The 21,850-nt window shown below is 38.7% G+C and overlaps 1 protein-coding gene and 1 long non-coding RNA gene across 2 annotated transcripts in view; both read left to right on the top strand.

Annotated features, from left to right (window-relative positions):
- TTC27 (tetratricopeptide repeat domain 27) overlaps nt 1–12,173 on the top strand; it is a 195,184-nt gene extending 183,011 nt beyond the window's left edge. Inside the window, exons 17-20 of the mRNA XM_016948331.4 lie at nt 2,161–2,358; nt 3,642–3,753; nt 8,578–8,678; nt 11,938–12,173. Coding sequence (XP_016803820.1) covers nt 2,161–2,358; nt 3,642–3,753; nt 8,578–8,678; nt 11,938–12,060 — 534 coding nt within the window. The 3' untranslated portion in view covers nt 12,061–12,173. The remainder of the gene's footprint in view (nt 1–2,160; nt 2,359–3,641; nt 3,754–8,577; nt 8,679–11,937) is intronic.
- Nucleotides 12,174–14,876: 2,703 nt separating this feature from the next.
- LOC134807937 (uncharacterized) overlaps nt 14,877–21,850 on the top strand; it is a 73,105-nt gene continuing 66,131 nt past the window's right edge. The window contains exon 1 of the long non-coding RNA XR_010149585.1: nt 14,877–16,621. This is a non-coding gene — a long non-coding RNA (uncharacterized LOC134807937). The remainder of the gene's footprint in view (nt 16,622–21,850) is intronic.

Genomic DNA, 21,850 nt, shown 5'->3' with positions numbered 1-21,850 from the left:
CCTGACATGCTTATAGAATGATCACTTGAAACAAGCAGTACACATTCAGACTGTTTCTTCTGCATTGTTACTTTCAGATTTAAAACACCAGTGGGATTGTAATATGAATTTCATTACTTTCAGAGTCAAAGGTACACATGTGGGATTGTAATGTGAATTTACAGACAGAGATGATGTACCTTGTCAAAACAAGAAAAAAGCACAACTGAATTTTCTGTCTTCTTTTATCACTGTATATAATTAAGACCATGAATCTGACTTCACATTCCTAAAAGTATCCATGTTCCAGAGGAGCCCCTACTCCTCAGCCACATCTCATGCACGGATCAGAATGTTCTAGGAAGAGACAGCAAGATCTCACACTGGTTGCATTTCTCTCAGCTACGCTTTCTGAAAGAGTTGTATTCATTCAGTCTTTCAGGCACAATTATTTATTGAGTCAGTGCAATTGCAATATGCCAGGCACTATATTAAACACTGGTGATACAGAATGATAAAATGCCATCCTCTCCCTGCAGTTCACGGTAAAATTAAAGATGTGGGCAGCTGTCTCTTGGAGCCTTGCTTCTCGAAGTGTGCCCTGCAGACCGTCAACATCAGCATCACCTGGGAGCTTGTTGGAAATGCAGAATCTTGGTCCAAGATGGATCAGCATTTTTATCCAGGATTCTGCATTTCTAACAAGCTCTGATGCCAGTGCTGTCGGTCCATGGACTGCACTGACTAGCATGGTGTTACAGTACTTTCCTCAAGCTGGTTCTTTTGCTGTCCCACCATCAAAGGAGTGGAAGATTGCGGTTGTGTTTTCTGTGCCTTCAGATACACAGCCTAATGTAGATATGACAGATGTGCCTTTTTATAATATAACCTGGTGCAGACTGCAGTTTAATCCATCTGTCAGCATTCAAAGCATCTGGGATAGAATGTGTAAAGGCTGACTGATGATAATAAGATAGCCAAGAAGTTAGGCCGGGCGCAGTGGCTCATGCCTGTAATCCCAGCACTTTGGGAGGCCAAGGCGGGCAGGTCACGAGGTCAGGAGTTCAAGACCAGCCTGGCCAACATAGTGAAACCCCATCTCTACTAAAAATACAAAAATTAGCCAGGCATGGTGGCGCTCACCTGTAGTCCCAGCTACTTGGGAGGCTGAGGCAGGAGAATCACTTGAGCCCGGGAGGCGGAAGTTGTGGTGCTGAGATCATACCACTGCACTCCAGCCTGGGCAACAGAGTAAGACTCTGTCTCAAAAAAAAAAAAAAAAAAAAAAAGGTGAGCCAACCTGAGGTCGTTGGAAAGAGAAGAGATACTTGCTAGATACTTCGCATGCCTAATGCAAATGCATTAACGGTTCATCATTTAGTAATTAGGAGGGGCTAGGACCTCTTTAAGCGGAGTTAGAAGGTTATTATAGCAGCCCAGATGGAAGTTAATGAGGCCTGAACTAAGGTAGGAGAAGCTGTATTTAGGATTGTTTTCAACAACGTTGTTTTCAATGTTGTCCTAAATAGGGCATTAGGAATGTTGAAAACATTGGGAAGGTTGAAAATCAAACAAATCAACATTAGGAATGTTGAAAATCAAATTAGTAGTTGTGGCAGAAGTGGGAGATAATCTAGGTTGATGCTCAGGTTATTGGCTTTGGGAACTGTGTGGATAGGCTCACCTAGAGATTACAGGAAGAAGAGCAATTTGAGATCTATGTTTCACTTTGGATAGATGGAGAGGGATATTGGTGTAACCTGTCTGGTAGGTATTGAGGTGCACAGTCCTGGAGCTCCAGAGGGGAATCTGGCTGGAGCTGCATAGACACTAGTGAAGCCAACTCAGCAATATATATGAAGCTATAGGTGTGGATCCAATCATTCAGAGAGAATGTTCCAGGTGAGAAGAGCCAAGCACCAAACATGGGGCCCTTTGAATGAAAGAAGAACCCTCTCCAGAAGCTTTTGAACGGACATCAGAGAGGTAGTCACCATGAGATCCTAGAGAGTGCTTTAGGATTGAATTTTATTTTGCTTTTCAAAAGCTTAAAGGTGATACTCTTAACAAGTTTCATAAGGTTTTTCATTGTCATTGTCTTTGATGATGGTGAGATAGCTCTTTGTTTTTGTTATTGTTTGTTGGTTTCTAACTTACCAGTTTGTTCTGTGCATTTTTAAGGTCCTTAAAATTCTAGTCAGGGCAGTGATTGATGGGATGACTGATCGAAGTGGAGATGTTGCAACTGGCCTCAAAGGAAAGCTGCAGGAGTTATTTGGCAGAGTGACTTCAAGAGTGACAAATGATGGAGAAATCTGGAGGCTGTATGCCCACGTATATGGAAATGGGCAGAGTGAAAAGCCTGATGAAAATGAAAAGGCAAGTCCTTCATTCCTCCTGAGTCCTTGCCTTTCGTTTGAACATGTTGTAGTAGATCTACTTTTTTGATGGGTGGAGGAAGAGTTTAACAATCTGAAAGATAAGATTAGTATGCTTAAGTTCAGTTCTGATTCAGTCTTTAACCTACGTACTTTGAATTGTGGGCTGGTTAAAACTTGTAACATTCATCTTTTTATTTACCATGAAGTTTTCTTACATAGTTGTTCCCTGTTTCCTGCAAAAGGGCCTCTTGAAATGGCCACCCCTACTAAATCTGCAGCAGAGTTGGCTTTTGTTATTTACTCTATACCCCTTTCTGCAGGACCTTGCTAAAGACTACAGTAGATGGGTACAAGGAGAGAAGGAGTATTTAGATCTGAGATGGGGACTAGGAAAAGAAAAGAGAAAAATGAACAAGATAAAGATCTTGGAAGAGAACTTTTAAGTCAAAACATATAATACTTTTACAAAGGTTGCCCTGCCCTTTCTCACAAGTGTGATAGAACACCAGTTCCACTCAAGTTATGCCTTTAGCCTCTTATCTTAGAACTTAAAGGAGTCTGCAGAGTTTCCAAAGTTGGAATAATTGTTTTATGTTTCTTTTCAAAACACCCACAACAAATCAAATGTACTCCTTGCGTGGGTTTGGAATTAGCCACGGCACAGCTAATCTGTGGGATTCTTAGCCATTCTCTCCTCCCTCAATCCACACAGCTGGCTTCCACCGTGGCCTTGTCAGCCCAGAGAACGTGTATCACCTGCACACATGCACACCCTACTTTCATGTCCTTCCATTTCTCCTTGAATTATGGACTTTCTTGCATATATGGAATTAAGAGTACCCAGAATTCTCTGACCTGTGACTTCTCCCTCAAGGATTTGAAAGAGGGTGCATTAAACATCTGTGAGATTACATATATCTACCAGCAATTTCATTGTTTTAACCAAGTTCATGCCTCATTCTCTAAACAGGTTTTTTAAACTGATGGCTACAAATGCTGAGAAAATCTGTATATTTACAGATTTCCAAACCTGGCCTTTATATCTTTCTGGTTACAGGGAAGTGTCTCAATCCAGGTACATCCATTTGATTTCTTGCCACGGCTTGTTGCCGTTGGGTGTGCATTTCCACCCCTTCTTTGGTGAGAGTAATAGACGCTGTGCTGTACAACACAGATGCTGCTTTTTCACATTGGAATTAGTTCCATATGACTTCCAGGAAACAGAGTTTGAAATGTGAATTCTACTTGTTATTCTGAATGTTGTTCTTTCTCCTTCCTCAGGCATTCCAGTGCCTCTCAAAGGCATACAAGTGTGACACCCAGTCCAATTGTTGGGAGAAAGATATTACATCATTTAAGGAAGTTGTTCAAAGAGCCTTAGGACTTGCACATGGTATTTGATGTAACATTTGATATCCATGGAATGTTTTGACTTATTTTCTACTGACAGAAAAGAGTGTTGGTCAAAAGTAAAGTTCCATTATAAATAGTATCAAATTATTTCATTATATTGACATTGTATTTAATTCAGCAAACATTCATAGACCACCTACTATGTAATAGGCATTTTGAAATAATAAGAAGAAACAGGATAGAGGCTTATATTCTGTTGGAGTAAGTAACAGAAATTAGAAACTTTTTTAGAGATGTGAAACATCTTTACAACTTTGTATAACCTTCATTCCACACTGAGTCTCATTGTGTTGATTACACAGCATTAAGGAAATCTGTTAATTTTAACTTGACTCACACATAGATTTCTGGGGTACATAGCAGTGTGCAGAGCTATAGCATATACAAAAGAAATATAAATTAAAAGCCTTATCTTTGGGAAATGGTAGAGGATATTGTTTGAGGAAAGGTTTAACCTTACATATAAAATTATATGCCTGTTGGGTAAATATAGTCCAAATAAGCATTGCTTTTAGTTATTAATTTTTAAAAATGCCAGTTACATTTGGTAATGCATTTTTATATTTATATTTGAATATGGGTGTGTGATGCAGTTCCAATAAAATAATGATGCCCCCAATGTTAAGAACTGAATCACAAAGACCTTACACCAATCCTAAAGTTCTCCTTCTACTTCCCTGCCTAACTAACTTCCTTGCTGCCACTAATAATTACAACAAATAGGGAGCAAACAAGGAAGAATGCAAAGGGCAGAGCTTTAAGATCAGGGAGACCTAAGCTCCAGGACCAGCTCTATCACATGCTTGCTAGTTGACCTTGGGTAAATAATTTAACTTCTCTGAGCCTTACTTTCCTCATCAGTAAAATGGGATAATACCTACCCATGAAGAATAAATGAAAACATTCAAACACTTAGCAGTATTTCACACATGGTTTAGATGTTAATACCCTACCCTCTCACCACCACCCTCTTCCTTCCAAAGTAGAGGACTTGAGCTATAGATGATAAGGGACTCAAAACTAAAAAGACAAAAATTAAGAACAAGGATAAAGTTTGGCTTGCTTATAAAGAAGTCACAGAACATTCAGAAAATTTAGAAATTAGCTTGGTAGTTGATAATTCTACTTTTGACCTTTGATATCTTTGACCTAAAGGATATAAATATCTAATTTCCTGGGTCACCAAGCACTTGGCAGAGAAGGTAGAAGTGCTGAGCTCTATATAGCTGAAAGTCAATGTAGAAAAGTTGGGGGTAATTGCTAATAGAGCCGTAGAAGGATGTTTTGGGGGTGGTTAGAATTCATGTGGCTTCTACTGACCTCATGATGGGTGGGCTCAGTTGGGATCCAGTCCTTATGCTTTTGGTCTTTGTAGATATTGTATGATATTTGGGGAAACCCACACTGATGTATTAGGTACATAATTAGCAGGATGGGATTTACTTTGAAAAATTTATCTTATCTACTTCAACTTGCCAACTCTAAGCATTTCTATGAACTGCTGGTCTGTAACAGTCAAAGCCACGATATTTTCTGAACTCACCAAGTAATGGTATTAAACCTGTCAAAGAGAGATATGCAGGTTAAAGAGATACTCTAGGAAAAATCTTTATTTTGCATCTTAAAGTTGGGTTTAAACTGTTATTGGCATTATTTTCTTCATCAGGGCAATACTTGGAGAAAAACAAGCGTCCATTCTTTTAAGTTCTCCTCTGACATCATTGAATTATGTGTTCATGCTCCTACAACATTTTAAGCATATTTGAGTGGATGCCCAGCTTTCGTTTCTGATGATATTTTAGATTTACAAAGATAAATCTTAATCATTTCCTTGTTACTTTTGTACATTAGTGCACAAAGAATAAGCTGGATTTCTCTGTGTATGAGTCTCTTCAAAACATTGTTCCTCCACCCCACCCAATTATAAAAAGGAAATACAATCAAGCATCCCATAGCAACATTTTGGTCACCAGTGGACCCACATATATGACGGTGGCCCCATAATATTGTAAAACCATATTTTTACTGTACCTTCCCAATGTTTAGATAGACAAATACTTACCATTGTGTTCTGATTGCCTGCAGTGTTCAGTACAGTCACATGCTGTACAGGGTTGTAGCCTAGGAGTAGTAGGCTATATACCATGTAGCTAGGTGCATAGTAGGCTATACCATCTAGGTTTGTGTAAGTACACCCTATGATGTTCTCACAACAACAAAATTGCCTCACCACACATTTCTTACACCGTATCCCCATCATTAAGTGATGCATGACTGAATAACATTTTTAAAAATCTCCACATGGTTTACTCCTTGGGTTGCTATCATTAAGGTAGCCATGCACTTCAGAAAGCTTGATAAGATATTGCGACCTTGACATAGTATTTGAGGACTCCCTATAACAATGTCATCATTGTGTGCTCATTTGTATTGTCTGGAAGGTATACATTTATAGTTTCTGCTATTTTATTTTCTGGGAAAGGGTGGGCTAAAGTGTTTCAGCTCTTTGCCATCCAGGAGTTTTTAAAATAAGAGTTAATGCATTTTAACTGCAGTCTACATAGAGGAGGCACTGCTGCTTCAGATTTTTTTTTTTTTTTTGAGACGGAGTCTTGCTCTGTCGCCCTGGCTGGAGTGCAGTGACGCGATCTCGGCTCACTGCAAGCTTCGCCTCCCAGGTTCACGCCATTCTCCTGCCTCAGCCTCCCAAGCAGCTGGGACTACAGGCGCCCACCACCACGCCCGGCTAATTTTTTGTATTTTTAATAGAGACGGGGTTTCACCGTGTTAGCCAGAATGGTCTCAATCTCCTGTCCTTGTGATCCGCCCGCCTCAGCCTCCCAAAGTGCTGGCAGATTTTCTGATGATTTGAAACAGCAAGTTATTTCTCTCCCTCTAGCTGTCTGTCTCTATCTCAGTCTATAATGCCTTTTGGAAATGGGATTGAGTAGGAAAACTAATAGAGTATATCTGTCTTTTTGCTTTACCTTTGTTTTTGTCAGAATGAAAATAAGGGACTAAAAAAGAAATACAGCAGTTTCTGATCTAAACTGCTGGGTACTAAACAGCTCAAATACCGCTGCCATGGTGGTTACAACTTTCCTCTACTAAGAGAAACAGACTAATAATCCCCACTATCTCTGGGCTAACTCTGCCTTTTGAAAATGGGCTTAACATTGCTAATTATTATGCATCCTCTCACCCTTTAATGAGAAATGTCAAAGTCTAATTATTATTCCTCATTATTACTCTAAAATAGGAATGTCAAACCTAGTTCTTGCTGGCCTTGGAAGATATTAATTAATGACAGAACTCTGTTTTGCCAGGCACAGGCAGCCTCTACCGATTGATTAGTCTTTGCGTGCAAAAAGAAATCTATTGGGCTGGGTATGGTGTCTCATGCCTGTAATTGGGAGGCTGAGGTGGGTGGGTCACTTGAGCCCAGGAGTTCAATATCAGCCTGAGCAACATAGTGAGACCCCATCTCTACCAAAAAATTAAAAAATTAAAACATTAGCTAGTTGTGGTGGCATGCACCTGTGGTCCCAGCTACTTGAGAGGCTGAGGTAGGAAAATCACTTGAATCCTGCAGGTTGAGGCTGCAGTGAGCCATGATTGTGTCACTGCACTCCAGCCTCGGTGACACAGCGAGACCTTGTCTCAAAAAAAAAAAAAAAAAAAAAAAAATTGATTTTCTATCCTTGGTCTACAATCTAGAGTATAAAGTAGACTTTAATCCTTGCGCTGTTTAGTGTCATTTTAAAGGAGTATCTGATTATTGGTCTGTTTGAATTTAGTGAGCATAATTTAGGGAACAAAACCAAGAACAAGTCAGTGGGGAAATATTGGGCATTATGTTTGTACAAAGCTCTTCACTCGTTCTCATAAAGCATTAATAGCCAGGCCTTCTACCAGGAAGAACGATGCCTTCTTCGTAGTTTCAGGTTTTGGGAAAATGAGTTCCCCAGAATGCTGGGAGCAGAGTTGTGATTCACTCTTCCCCATTCCCTGCTGATGCCAAGCCTTGCTCAGGAACTTAAGAACCTGGTTGTGGTTGCGTTCTCTACATGAAGACACATGGGTTGCTGTCAGTGCTTCCTGAATGGTGCTTCAAACCCTGATTATGAAAATGCAGTAAGAATTGAGCGGTACAGATCTGGCATGTCACTTCCTTGGGCTTGTGTCATCAGCAGTTGTGAAGTCCCCATTGGGGACTTGGTAGCGTGGAAAGCCACACAAAGATGTGCTGCATCTGTTTTTGTCTGTGTGGGTACTTTGTTTTCAATAATATTTTGTCTCCTTGCCTAATTTTATTTGTCTATGCACATGTGTGCGTGTGTGTGCTCGAATGCATGCATGTATATGTGTTTAGGGTCTCTTCCCAGTGATCCGTAACTCACCAAAAATCACCTGTTTTTCCCAAAATTCCCTGGAGCAGTAAATTATCATTCTTAAAGAAGGATAGAGAAAGGCCAGGTGCAATGGCTGACACCTGTAATCTCAGTGCTTTGGGAGGCTGCAGCAGGAGGCTAGCTTGAGGCCAGTAGTTCAAGGCTGTATGCCACACCTCCAGACTGAGCGACAGGGTGAGACCCTGTATCTTAAAAAGAAGAAGAAGAAGAAGAAGGATAAAGGGAAAAGCTATGTACATAATTATTATTCTTTTTCAACAATAAAAACTTCCCAGGTAGAAGTGTTTCTAAAGTCTGTTACTATAAAATTCTAATTAAATAATTGGCTTTTGTACCTGTGAATTATTATTAACACTTTTTAATGGATGTTTCTCTCCATACTTATCTTCCAGTGGCCATAAAATGCAGTAAAAACAAATCCAGTCCCCAAGAAGCTGTACAAATGCTTTCTTCAGTTCGACTCAATTTACGGGGCTTGTTATCTAAAGCAAAGGTGAGAGTGACATGTGAATTAATTGGAATTGTCATATAGAACAAGGTCATTAGTATCAGCTTATTGCTGTTAAATCTTCTTTTACATCAGTGATAATTTTAGGCGCATGTTTTATTTTATATAGCAGCCCCTCATGGTTGGTTGTGTTGTGAGGATACTATTGGCCTAATGGATAGACCACTCTAAATGTGTATGACTTAAGAGTCTTTGAAATTGGCTGGGTGCAGTGGCTCATGGCTGTAATCCCAGCACTTTGGGAGGCCAAGGCGGGCAGATCATTTGAGGTTGGGAGTTTGAGACCAGCCTGGCCAACATGGTGAAACCCCATCTCTACTAAAAAATACAGAAATTAGCTGGGCATGGTTGCGGGTGCCTGTAATCCCAGCCACTCAGGAGGCTGAGGCAGGAGAATCTCTTGAACCCGGGAGGCAGAGGTTGCAGTGAGCCGAAATTGCACCACTGCACTTCAGCCTGGGTGACAGAGTGAGATACCATGTCCCAAAAAAAAAAAAAAGTCTTTGAAACTAATGTTTACAATTCAGCCCTTAATGCTTTCCTTAAATTAAAATAAAACAATGCTCTTGTATTTATTGTCATTTTCCCCCAAAGTGTGGCATATATGCTACTGGTAAACTTCTGGTTTAAATATATATTCATTTCAGTACATATTAGAAAAAAAGTAGACTAGCTCATCAAGCCTATAATTTCATGAATATTATTGCTTATTTTGTATTTAAAGTTGCAATGTAATGTTTCCTTTTAGAAAGACTCTTAAGTAAAAAAAATTGACTTAGATAAAAATATTAAGTAGGTCGTATATGGATGTGAGCAAAATTGTTAAGGTAGATGGCGATTGAGGTTTGACAACTGAAATACGCCATTAGTTCACAAAAACTAACTTGTGTACCAGTGCTGGGCCAGAGATGCCTAAGAATCACTCAGGGAGCTTTATTGAAGACTGGATTGATTCTTGGGCTCTATCTGTGACCGATGTAGATTCAGGTCTGGGATGGACCCAGGAAATCTGTTGAATTTCCTATGTGATTTTACTCTGCAGCCAGGTTTGGATTATACCTCTGGAAGCAAAATTTGGACAAATATAACTTCTAGCACAATTTAGCACTTACTTTTCTAGCCTTTACTTGCTTTCACTATTGCATCTTGGGTTGCAAAGTAATTTTGACTTACTTCCGAGAGTAAGTCTGTGGCACAGGGAGGCCATTTCTGAATACCTTTTTACTCTGTAACCACCTTTCTGAATATTTTTTTGTTCTTATTAATGGTTTGATCTTTTCAGATCAAGGCATCATTTTTGCCTCTTTAAATAATTAACTTACTTCACTTTTCCTATTTATCTGCATGACCCAGGAGAACTATATTTCCTCCTAGCTTGGCAGCACAACTTCAAAATTGTGTCTCTCAGAAATCTATAAGAGCTCCCTCAAAGTCAGAGCAGCAGGGTTTTTTCCTGTGACTTCCCTTCCCAAAGTGGGAGCTTTGTTTCCTACTTTTGATCAGTGATCTAATCAAAGTAGTTTACTTCTACTACTACCACAGTAGTTGACTTCTTCAGGGTATACTTTGGCTTCCTTTTGTCTGTGCAAAGCTTTTTCTTATAAATTACTACTTTATGTAATCTATACTTGCATGACTTGAATAGTATTGTCTGTGCAGGTACTGCACACCTTCCCATATTATGGTAGATTCCCAAATAATGAAAATGTGGCCCCAGAACATCATCTGTGTTTAGATTTTCATTCTCATTAGATGCCAACTGGATTATCCAAAAATGGGAAAAATTACCTCCCAGTGCCTCCTCTGAAGCATATTTCACATATATTTGGGAGTCTCTGGTTTCGTAGATCTTATGCCTTTTCTATTTAATGAATTAGGTTTGTCAAACTGAATTGCATTCCAAAAAAGTCACTTTTTTAGAATACTTTAAAAAGTGAAAATGAAGATTGAAAATGAATGAGGATAACTATGTTAAATTGCTTGCAGCCTATGTTAAATAGGCTTAATTGAACGAATCTCAGATCTTTTCTTGCCAGGCCAGGGACTTCATGGAAATAAGCTCCTAGTACCTAGAGACTCACCTAACAAATCATCCAGTCCATGCTCTCCCAGGACAGAGTGACTCCCCTGCCCATTTGCACCCTGTCCTTGTACAGGTTTGCTGCCAAGAGTGGCATGAAGGGGCTGTTCATGAGAGTGCTGGAGAGCCTGGACACAGAACAGATTTGACCCCTTACGGTCTTTGGGACTCTCCGGAAATTATTCACTTTTTTCTAAGCCTCAGTTTCTCCGTGCTTCCTCCTTACCCCACAGGGAAGTGATGCCGATTGATTATGATTTGCAAGCACTGTAATTCTTAGTTTAAAAACACACACACAAAAAACAAAAAAACTATGTGAGGCTAGGTTATTTTCCTAAAAGGTGTTTTCTCTGCTGATGACATTGGAGCAGTTCCTACTTCATTTTGTTATGAAATGCTGTACAAATCATGTAGTCAAATCCAGTGAAACAGATATTTGGCAAGCTACATAAATGATATTTCTGAATAAAACATATACACAGTCGCATGTACACACGTGCACACGTGTGCACACATACACATACCATGGGGTCATAAAATCCTGAAGTTGATTTTCATGGGGGCCTATGTTGGCTCAGCAGGCAGTTCCTGGAGAGGCATTTCCAAATGTTTTCAGCTATGGTAGCATGATTGAAATATGTTGCAATAAACCTCCCAAGGCAATTCCTTTTTCAGGGAGAGGCCACAGTTATTTTTATTTTGCTGGACTTTTTTGCTAGGATAATCTTTGTGGTCTCTGAGGCCTAAGCGAAATTAATTTTCAAATAAGTAGCATAAAGGGTATGATTTATATGAATTTGAACATAGAATATATTTGTTTTGCCTGCATACACAATAAATAAACTCATTTTGTTTGGTTGAATTATGTCTGTTCATTCAAAAACCATCCTATAACATTGAAATGAATAATCAGAATTTAGGCAAATGCTTTGAAGAGCAGAGCTCATTTGAATTTATAAGTTCAGGCATGTTGTTTTGATTCACCCTTTAATTATTTTAGCTTGTACATTTCTCAGCTAGTGAACAGAAAAAAATGCTACCATTGCTATTATAATTGTATAGTATTATTATGCAAAAGGTTTTTTAACTCTATACTCTGTATCTAATTTATTTTAAAGAAATTTGTGTTGTTTTAATACTTCTGCTTTGTTTTTTATATTACAGCAACTTTTTACAGATGTGGCAACTGGAGAAATGTCCAGGGAATTAGCTGATGACATAACAGCTATGGACACCTTAGTGACAGAGCTCCAAGACCTAAGCAACCAGTTTCGAAATCAGTATTGATTCTGCTGGAAGCAGATTCTGGAAAAGGTGCTTTCACCTGCTGGTAAAAGATACATCTGTATATCTGAAATGCAAGATATTGATTTTTAAAATAAATTTGTTTTATGACTTAACATTCTTGGTTTTGTGATGTTTTCAGTTTTATATGCTTTCTGAAGTATATTAAATTTTTAAAACTCCCTATTTCATTAGGTCTAATTATAGTTGAGTTCAGTATTTTTATTCTTGAGGTATTTTGGCACAAAGAGCAATTAAATTAATTTTGTTTTTAATATAGTGTTTATTCTCTTTCAACCTAACATTAATTGGATCATACTTCGGAAAACCTTTTGTCTAAACAGGTGAAAATCACGTACTACAAGTTTGTGAAATCATTAGATTGACTGCTTTATTGTTCAAAAGTGATAAAAGAGTGGATTTGGAGCTAGAAACATTTATGTTTCTTGAGATTTTGTGCTTGTTTCAGAAAGATACAGACTTGGCGAAATTGGAAATGTGAGCATGGTTTAACTTCTAAATCAAGAAAATGCAAGAAAAAAATGGCATAACCTAAATTTTTGCTTAGTTACTAGGAGCTAGGCTGTTACCCCTTCATTATGTATACAACCAGCCCCAAAGATAGTTGTTTAATTAGGGTATTATGGGTGAAGACAGCTATTAATGGTGCCATATTACAGAAATGCGAAAGTAAAATGCTTTCAATGTCTATGGAGCCAAATATTGAAGGCAGCAGCTGAGCTTAATAATCTTAGTACAAAAGTCATAGTGAGGAATTCTAAGTCCTGGCTTGGGTTGCTACATTTTGGGTCCCATGTATAAATCACTTGGCCCTTTTTTTTTTTTCCATGTTCTTATATATAAGATGTAAATAATTTCTACTCGTAGCCTCTTTGTGAGTTTCAATTGCCTTTGGTAACTTAAAAATTCATAATCCATTAAGTATCCTGAACATTTAAAAACCATCTTTAAAAAACTCTTTCATTAGTGAATTTTGATTATGAATGCTTACCAGTGCTAAATGCTCTCATTTCTTAACCACATGCTTCTTTTCTATTAGCATATTGCCTTAACAAGAAATTGGCATATGCCCCAAAGCAGTTTCTCTTATAGCAGAGACAATACCTGTGAGAAAGACCAATAAAATGAGTTAACATTAAGGGTCTACTTAAACCTTTTATAGAAGTCATTGAGGAATAGATGGGTGAATGGATGGGTGGATGCTTGAATGGGTGGATGGAACAAGATTTTAAGATTAATTTTTATTAGTATCAAGCTGTGAACCCTAATAGAAAGTGGACAGAAAATAAATACTGAAAAGGACAATCATTTCAGCAATCAAGTAGAAGACTGAAGTAGAGCATCAAAGTTGTAGAAGTTTTTGGTCTTCAGTTTGCTTTCCTTGGGTTCAAGGTAGAAAGGCGTCAGTGATTGTGAGAAGTCACAAACCAAGTCACAGAAGAGCTATCTCCTTGCAGTCATGTTCTCCAATGCTGTGCTGGACAAAATCAAAGTAATATATATATTACTCTTTTATCTTGGAGTGATCTCACAAAAGTGAGAGCTACTAGATGTTTTCTTTAAAGGCATAGACCTATTATTATTATTATTTTTTAATCTTACTTAGGTGAGTGTTTAAGATAATTGAAGAAAATGTGTGGGGAGGTAAAGTAGGGAAAGCTTGGGGTTTTCTAAAAGCCTCATCTCTGCTACCTAACATTTAATATTTAATTTAGCTACTTGGTTTTTTCATCTGACAAATGAGTGTGATGATAATAGTACTTTTCATCAAGTTGTTCCTATCTCTTAAAAAACATTTTCACCTAGCCTCAGAGTTAGTGATACAGAATCTGTATATACTCCAGCCTGGGTGACAGAGCAAGACCCTGTTTCAAAAAACAAAAAGCAAAAAACCTTAAAACAATGCTGTATTATTTATTATACGATCTTTGGTGCTTTGTGTTGATATATTATGGTTAAATGCTTGTGTTTCCAAATGCCTTATGTTTTATAAGTTTCACTTTGGTTTCCAATTATTAACACTTTTGCTTTCAGAATTATTCTTTTGCTTTTCCAATTAGAAAAATAGAAAAGATGTGATTCTTTAATCTTACTGCCTTCCCAGAGTGTGAATAATAATTATAATAGCTACAAGTTATTGAGTTCTCACTATGTACCAGGCATTTCACCTAGCATCATCTTTGACCATCAAAAGAGCCCTGCTAGGTCTGTTCGTGATATCACTAGAAAACTAAGGGTCACAAACTCTAGAAAGAGAAAGAGCCAGGATTTGAAGACTACTAAAGCCTGCATTGTTTCTGCTTTCGCTGAAGCTTCCAGTTGACCACTGATTTCAATCTTCTCTTTCTAATAATGGGATCTGGACAGTTTGCCCAGCATCATTTATAAAGTTCTCCAAGAGAAATTCTGTGAGGTCTCTGTTAATAATAGCCTGTGGTTTGTTAAGATTATTTACTCTTGGCCGGGCATGGTGGCTCACGCCTGTAATCCCAGCACTTTGGGAGGCCGAGGCGGGTGAATCACCCGAGGTCAGGAGTTCGAGACCAGTGTGGCCGACATGGTGAAACCCTGTCTCTAATAAAAATACAAAAAAATTAGCCGAGCATGGCAGTGGGTGCCTGTAATCCCAGCTACTCAGGAGGCTGAGGCAGGACAATCGCTTGAACCCGGGAGGCGGAGGTTTCAGTGAGCCGAGATTGCGCCACTACACTCCAGTCTGGGCAACAAGAGCAAAACTCCATTTCAAAAAAAAAAAAAAATATATATATATATATATATGTAATTTACTCTTTTTGAATAAAGTTTTAATAAATTCCTCACCAGCTTTTCCCCAGAGGTAGCATAATAAGCATAGTAAATGGGACCCCTAACTGCAAAAGAGAGAAGATAGGCTTCAGTGGAATATCTAAATGCAAACTCAAGAAGCTTGCAGCGATGGTACTGAGACTGGAAGGCAGAGCAGTGGCCGTGTGTTGAGAGGTGGGAGCAGGTGGGAGTCAGAGCTCAGATTCCCAGAGTGGACATTGAGGTCCCCATTTAGGGGTGGAAGGCTTGGACCCACCTAGGATGGAGCCTTAGCACAGATGAGGACGCAGCCATTGACAGCATCGACTTATTTGACTGTGTTATCAAGACTATTCTTATGCTGTACTTGTTTCTCTTGGGCATGCCATTAGTGTGGTATTCATAAGCAGAAATGTAAAAAAGAAATGACAAGAAGTATGTGTAGTAAATCCACCTACTTTCCAGACTTAGTTCAAAGATTATGACCTAAGCAGAGGTCTGGTTAGTTTAGGCTTTGTGAACGTTTGTCCAAATTATAGTAGGTTTACTAGCTAAAAACCCTGGGTGAGTCTGATGAAAAGTATTTCTTTTTTTCCATTGCTGTTTTTGTAACATCCACATCAATCTAAATTGCTGTTTAGATAAGGTAACTCTACTTTACTGGCCAAGAGTGAGGAATAAAATCTGTTAAGTGGATGCAACACACTTCCTTTCTGCCTATTCATTCAACAGGCCCTATAGTGAAATGGCAAAGAGCCTTTATTCAAATGGTGGGTGCCATGCTGTGGTAATACAGATGGATTTTTCACAACATGCAGAAGTGCTTATAAATAGATACGTTTCAATCAACAAGTAGCTTATTCAGGCATGTGCTCAAATATAGTAGCTGCATTCATTAGACAGACATTTCCACTAATCCCAAGACTATACTAATAAAAGAGTAATCCCTTATGGGCTAAAGGTGGTGCTGGTTTGCTTTTAACTCTTGGAGTCCTTCACACACCAAGGCCTAATAATAATTGTAGCTGTATTTGGTTTTCACCAAGTGAACTTAACCCATTTATGCCGGAGGTTGCAATTTTTAAAATTTTTGCAATCAGAGCTTGGTGATGACCTTGAGCAGTAGAATATAAATAACTCTCACACGCTTAGCGTTCCGATAATGGAACACTAAGCATAAATGGGTTAAAAGCCGAGCTTATCTTGGAATTTTTCTATTCTTATTTTTTTAAGTTGCAGGAGCTTAGTGAAGAAGGAGGTGCTTTTTACTCTAGATATGTAGCTTGCAGCAAAGCCAATTCAAAAATCAATTTGTGTGTGTGTATGTTTTCTCGATACTTTATCATAAAGCACTTGTCTCTTTCACCTTGGTTCATAGAAGTGTTCACTTGAGCAGATTCTGTTTTGTTCTTTGATGTTAGGATAAATAACAATGGTCAATTCTGAGAGCATTTGCAAGCTCTCACTATAGTGGTTTGCCTTTTTACGTGGACTTTTTCCCCTTCAATAGCTCTTTACTCCTCCTATGTTACTCAGAGCTGGCTGTAATCCCTTTGCTTAGCACACCACTAAAATCTTTCTCTTGCCAGTGGTGTCAAATCTGCCTTCCTTTTCATTATTCTGACTTAGAAACTGCAGTGACCTCTGAGTCAACTTCGCCATCTCTTGGCCCTGTGCCAACATTGTGTTCTGTGAAAAGAGAGTCCTGCCAAGGGCTACGAGGCAGAAAACTGATATTATTAAAGTGGTCTTCTGAACGGTAAGTATCAGCCATTTTCTAATCTTTTGTGATGTTATTGCCAGAAAGGGGGAGGGGGAGGTAAATCATGTTAATGTTGTTAAGGATCTAACCCATGCAATGCTAACCTCTTCCAGATCGAGGGCTCAGATGCACATCAGTATCTATAGGCACACAGAAATTATTGCACAGCGCTGTTCACAGACAGATGTGCTTCTTGAAGACTCTATTACTGTGAGACTCGAAGAAGTTTCTTAATCTCTGAGCCTCAGTTCCATTATCTGTAGCCTGTTAGTGATCCATATTGTATAGGGGTGTTATATACAATACCAGTTGAGAAGATGCATATAAAGTGCTTTAAAGATAAATGATATAGAAACATGATGCAAGCAAGAGTGTCTTTGAAACCGTTTGATTATTAACACTGACAACCTTTTCTGTGCCCCACTCAGAAGCCTGATGTCATTCAGTGCTGCTGGGCTGTGATACCAAAATGTTTATTAGCATTTTCATTCTATAGCAACCTTTTCCCCATTTCTGGGTGGCAAGTGGTGATAAGGGAAGGGATAAAGAAGAAAACGTGATGGATTTTTATGAAGTAAATGAGAAAGAACCAAGTTCCCATCATTAGGATTTCTCAGGTTGGTGCTAAGAAAAGGAAAGAAAAAGAGGATGGGGAGTAACAGGCAAAAGCAAAACAAAAACTGATGAAATGGGGAAGTGGCTGACTAGGATGAAGTCAGAGAATTAGAAGACCTGGATGAAGTCTCAGCTTTACCGCCTCCTAGCTGTGACCACACCTGAGCCCCTGAACCTCTCAGCCCCAATTTCCTCAGCTATAAAAATGCAAATACCCACCCTACAGACCAGACTGAATTTATCAGATGATGTATGTGAAGTACTATGTGAGCAACTGTGTACAATTAGTTATTGTTATGATCAAGAGAAAGGGGCATTGTGGATGGTCTATCAGTTCCCAGGGGCTGGTGGAGTCCCTGGATAGGAGTATGCAGCAACTTGGCTCCAGTTTCTGTAATCCCATGGGGGTCATAACCCTGGGGTTTGAGAAACAATGCTGCAGAATATCTTTCAGTCTTGTCCTTCATCACTCTATTTACTGAATCAATTTGGCCTAGAGGATATCTGGTGCCAGGGTTGATAAAAGCTGTCTTGGGATTTTTACAGCTGTCTGGTCAGAAGACATGCTTATGCCATAACAGCTCCAGCTCCTTCTCTCACTCTCTCTCTCTCTCTCTCTCTCTCTCACACACACACACACACACACACGAACAGCACTAGAATGTGCTTTACATATGAAGTTAATTCCCCTGATCATTATCAGTAGGACATAGGGTGATTTCTTCAGATAGGTATGCCCTGATTAATGTTCACCCTCCTCCTTTAATAAATTGCAGAAGTGTCCCATGTTTATCTCCAAAAAATTAGAAAATACAAATAAGCAAGAAGAAAAAAAAATCATCCAAAATCCCACCCCTGTAGAAGTTAACCCTGTTAACTTTTTTGTATATCCTTCCAGACTATTTCTTATATAAATAAATACACATATATCTGAGAGATACTGACTTTTTGTTTGTTTTTTACTTAATTAAGCTTTTCAATAAAACACATGGAAGCAGGCCCTTCATTAACATTTGTGGAGCTCCAGGCCAGAGTACATATAGAGGCCTGCTTACTATATATCTAAATATTTCAAAGTTAAAAATCAAGCAAAGAAATGGTTAAATAAAATTTGTTTTATGCTTTGATCTTGACAGATACTCCTTTATAATGACTTGGAAGGACATATTTTAATTTGGAGTTCTCAAACATCTCAGAACTCAACCAAAAAGGGGTGCAGAGAGAGTCAGCTCCCTTCCCCTATCCTGCTTTGCAGGGTCCCAAGTACACATGTGCACACTCCAGCTGCAGGTGTCAGGCATGTCTTCAGCACCCACAGACAGCTCTGCATGGCTACCACTCAGACCTGGGAGTGCACAGACCAGACGCCACTCCACCCTCAGGAATATGGGCACAGAAGAGAGGCACATGCAGCTTCTGGAGGCAGGCTTTGGGCCTGTGGGCAGGGAACTCCTGGTTTCCCAGTTACCTGAGCGTGGTCTAGAAGATGGGGCTAATACAGGCTCTAGGCATAAGCAAAAAGTGTCTGGAGGAGGGAAAGAAACAGAAAGTCCCAAAGCATAGGGATTCCTTGCCTTGGTTTAAGGGTGGTACTGACGGGAAAATGGTGTCAGATATAGGAGTTGTTGGGAAGAACACCTATTCCTCTTTCCTTAATATTCCTTGAAAGAGAGAAAATTTCTGTTCCACAAGGTAGGAAGCAAAAGAAAAGGAGCCTCTCTCTACTCCATATTTATTCCAAGGGAGGAGGAGCAACTTAAGGAACTAAGGAACCAGACAAATCCAACTCTCTCTCTCCCTCTTTCTTTGTGTGTGTGTGTGTGTGTGTGTGTGTGTGTATCTCTTTCTGTGTCTCTCTCAAGATAGGTAAAACCATGACACTGTTGGCATTTGGGCTGGATAATTCTTTGTTGTTGGGAGCTGTCCTGTGAATTTTTATTATTTATTTATTTATATTTATTTATTTACTTATTTGAGACAGAGTCTCGTTCTGTTACCCAGGCTAGAGTGCAGTGGTGCAATCCCCACTCACCATAACCTCCGCCTTCTGGGTTCAAGCAGTTCTCCTGCCTCAGCCTCCCAAGTAGCTGGGACTACAGGCATGTGCCACCACGCCCAGCTAATTTTTGTATTTTTAGTAGAGATGGGGTTTCACCATGTTGGCCAGGATGGTCTCAATCTCCTGAACTCGTGATCCATTTCAGCAGATCACGACACCCGAAGTGTCTCCTGGGGGACAAAATCACCCTCTTTTGAGAACCAGTAGGTTAAACAACAGATTAGACAGATAAGGAGAGAATTAGTGAAGGGAAGGATAGCTCTAGAGATAATTCAGCACATTCTACATCAGACAGGGAGAGAAATAAAAGTAGGTAAGAGACACAGAGGATAGATTTCCAGAAGAATATATCTAATCAGAATTTCAGAAGGATATGAAAGAGAATTGGGAAGAAGTATTTGAAGAGTTAATGGCTGGCAGTTCTTCAGAATTGATGAAAATTATTCTCAAAATCAGAATATCCACATAGACTTTAAAATCACCTCTCAATTTACACATACACATAGCCTACAGGATTTTTAAAAGGAAAAAGTTTTAAATTATACCATTTATAATGGCATGAAAAATTCAGATACTTTGCAATAAATATTTTTAAAGATTGATAAAGGCACATATATCAGCAGGAAAAAACATTTTCAGGCAGACTATACATTATATGTGTTGAAACATCACTATAGCCCATAAATATCTGCATGTTATTATATGTCAAGTAAAAAATAAAATAACTTTTAAAAAGTCCTAAATTTAAAAATGGTGGGAAATACCATGCTGATGAATTGGTAAACTCAATATAGTAAAGATGTTGTTTTTCCTCAAATTGATCTATATATTCAATAGTCTTAATAAAAATTCCAGTCTACTTTTTTGTGGAAATTAAAAATATGATTCTAAAACATACAGGTTGAGCATCCCAAATTCTGTATCTAGAAAACCCTATAGTCCTTCCTTCAGCTGATAAACAACTTCAGCAAAGTTTCAGGGTACAAAATTAATATACGAAAACCAGTAACATTCCTATATACCAACAACTAGCCAAGCTGAGAACTAAATCAGAAACACCATCCCATTCACAATTGCCCCAAAAAGAATAAAATACCAAGGAATACAGCTAACCAGGGAGGTGAAAGATCTCTGCAATGAGAGTGCAAAACACTGCTCAGAGAAACCAAAGATAACATGAGCAAATGGAAAAACATCCCACGTTCATGGATAGGAAGAATCAATATCATTAAAATGGCGATACTGCCCAAAACAATTTATAGATTCAATGCTATTTGTATCAAACTACCAATGACATTCTTCAAAAACTAGAAAAAACTATTTAAAAATTCATATGGAACCAAAAAAGAGCCCAAATAGCCAAGGCAATCCTAAGCAAAAAGAACAAAGCTGGAGACATCATGTTACCCAACTTCAAACTATACTACATGGCTACAGGAGTGAAAACAGCATGGTATTTGTATAAAAACAACACATAAACCAATGGAACAGAATAGAGAGCCCAGAAATAAGGCTGCACACCTACAACCATCTGATCTTCAACAAAGCTGACAAAGGCATGGGGAAAGGAATCCTTATTCAATGAATGGTGCTGGGATAACTGGTTAGCCATATGCAGAAGATTGAAACTGAACCCCTTCCTTATACCATATTAAAAGAAATCAACTCAAGTTGGATTAAAGATTTAAATGTAAACCCCAAAACTATAAAAACCCTGGAAGACAACCTAGGCTATACCATCCTGGACATAAGAACAGGCAAAGATTTCATGACAAAGACACCAAAAGCAATCGCAACAAAAGCAAAAATGGACAAATGGGACCTAATTAAGAGCATCTGCACAGCAAAAGAAACTGTCAACAGAGTAAAGAGAAAACCTACAGATAGAGAGAAAATTTTTGCAAACTATGCATCTGACAAAGGTCTAATATCCAGCAGCTATAAGGAACTTAAACAAATTTACAAGAAAAAAAAAACATTAAAAAGTGAACAAAAGACATGAACAGACACTCTTCTAAAGAAGACATGCATGCAGCCAACAAGCATATGAAAAGAAGCTCAATATCACTGATCATTAGAGAAATGCAAATCAATACAATGAGATGCCATCTCAAACCCAGAATAGCTGTTATTACAGAGTCAAAAAATAAGATGCTGGTGAGACTACAGAGAAAAGGGAACACTTAATATACTGCTGGTGGCAGTATAAATTCTTTCAATCATTGTGGAAAGCAGTACGGTGATTTTCCTAAAGACAGAAAATCCATTCAACCCCGCAATCTCATTACTAGGTATATACCTAGAGGAATATAAATCATTCTACCGTAAAGACACATGCACATGAATGTTCATTGCAGCACTATTCAAATATCAAAGACATGGAATCAACCTAAATGCCCATCAACGACAGATTGGATAAAGAGAATGTGGTACATATACAGCATGGAATACTGTGCAGCCACAAGAAAAAATGAGATCATATCTTTTGTGGGAACATGGATGGAGCTGAAGGTCACTATCCTTAGCAAACTAATGCAGGAACAGAAAACCAA

This window comes from Pan troglodytes, chromosome 12 (genome assembly GCF_028858775.2).
Source record: "Pan troglodytes isolate AG18354 chromosome 12, NHGRI_mPanTro3-v2.0_pri, whole genome shotgun sequence".
Taxonomy (NCBI): Eukaryota; Metazoa; Chordata; class Mammalia; order Primates; family Hominidae; genus Pan; species Pan troglodytes.
Note: the sequence above shows the minus strand (reverse complement) of the source record. Positions and strands in the feature narration are given on the sequence as shown.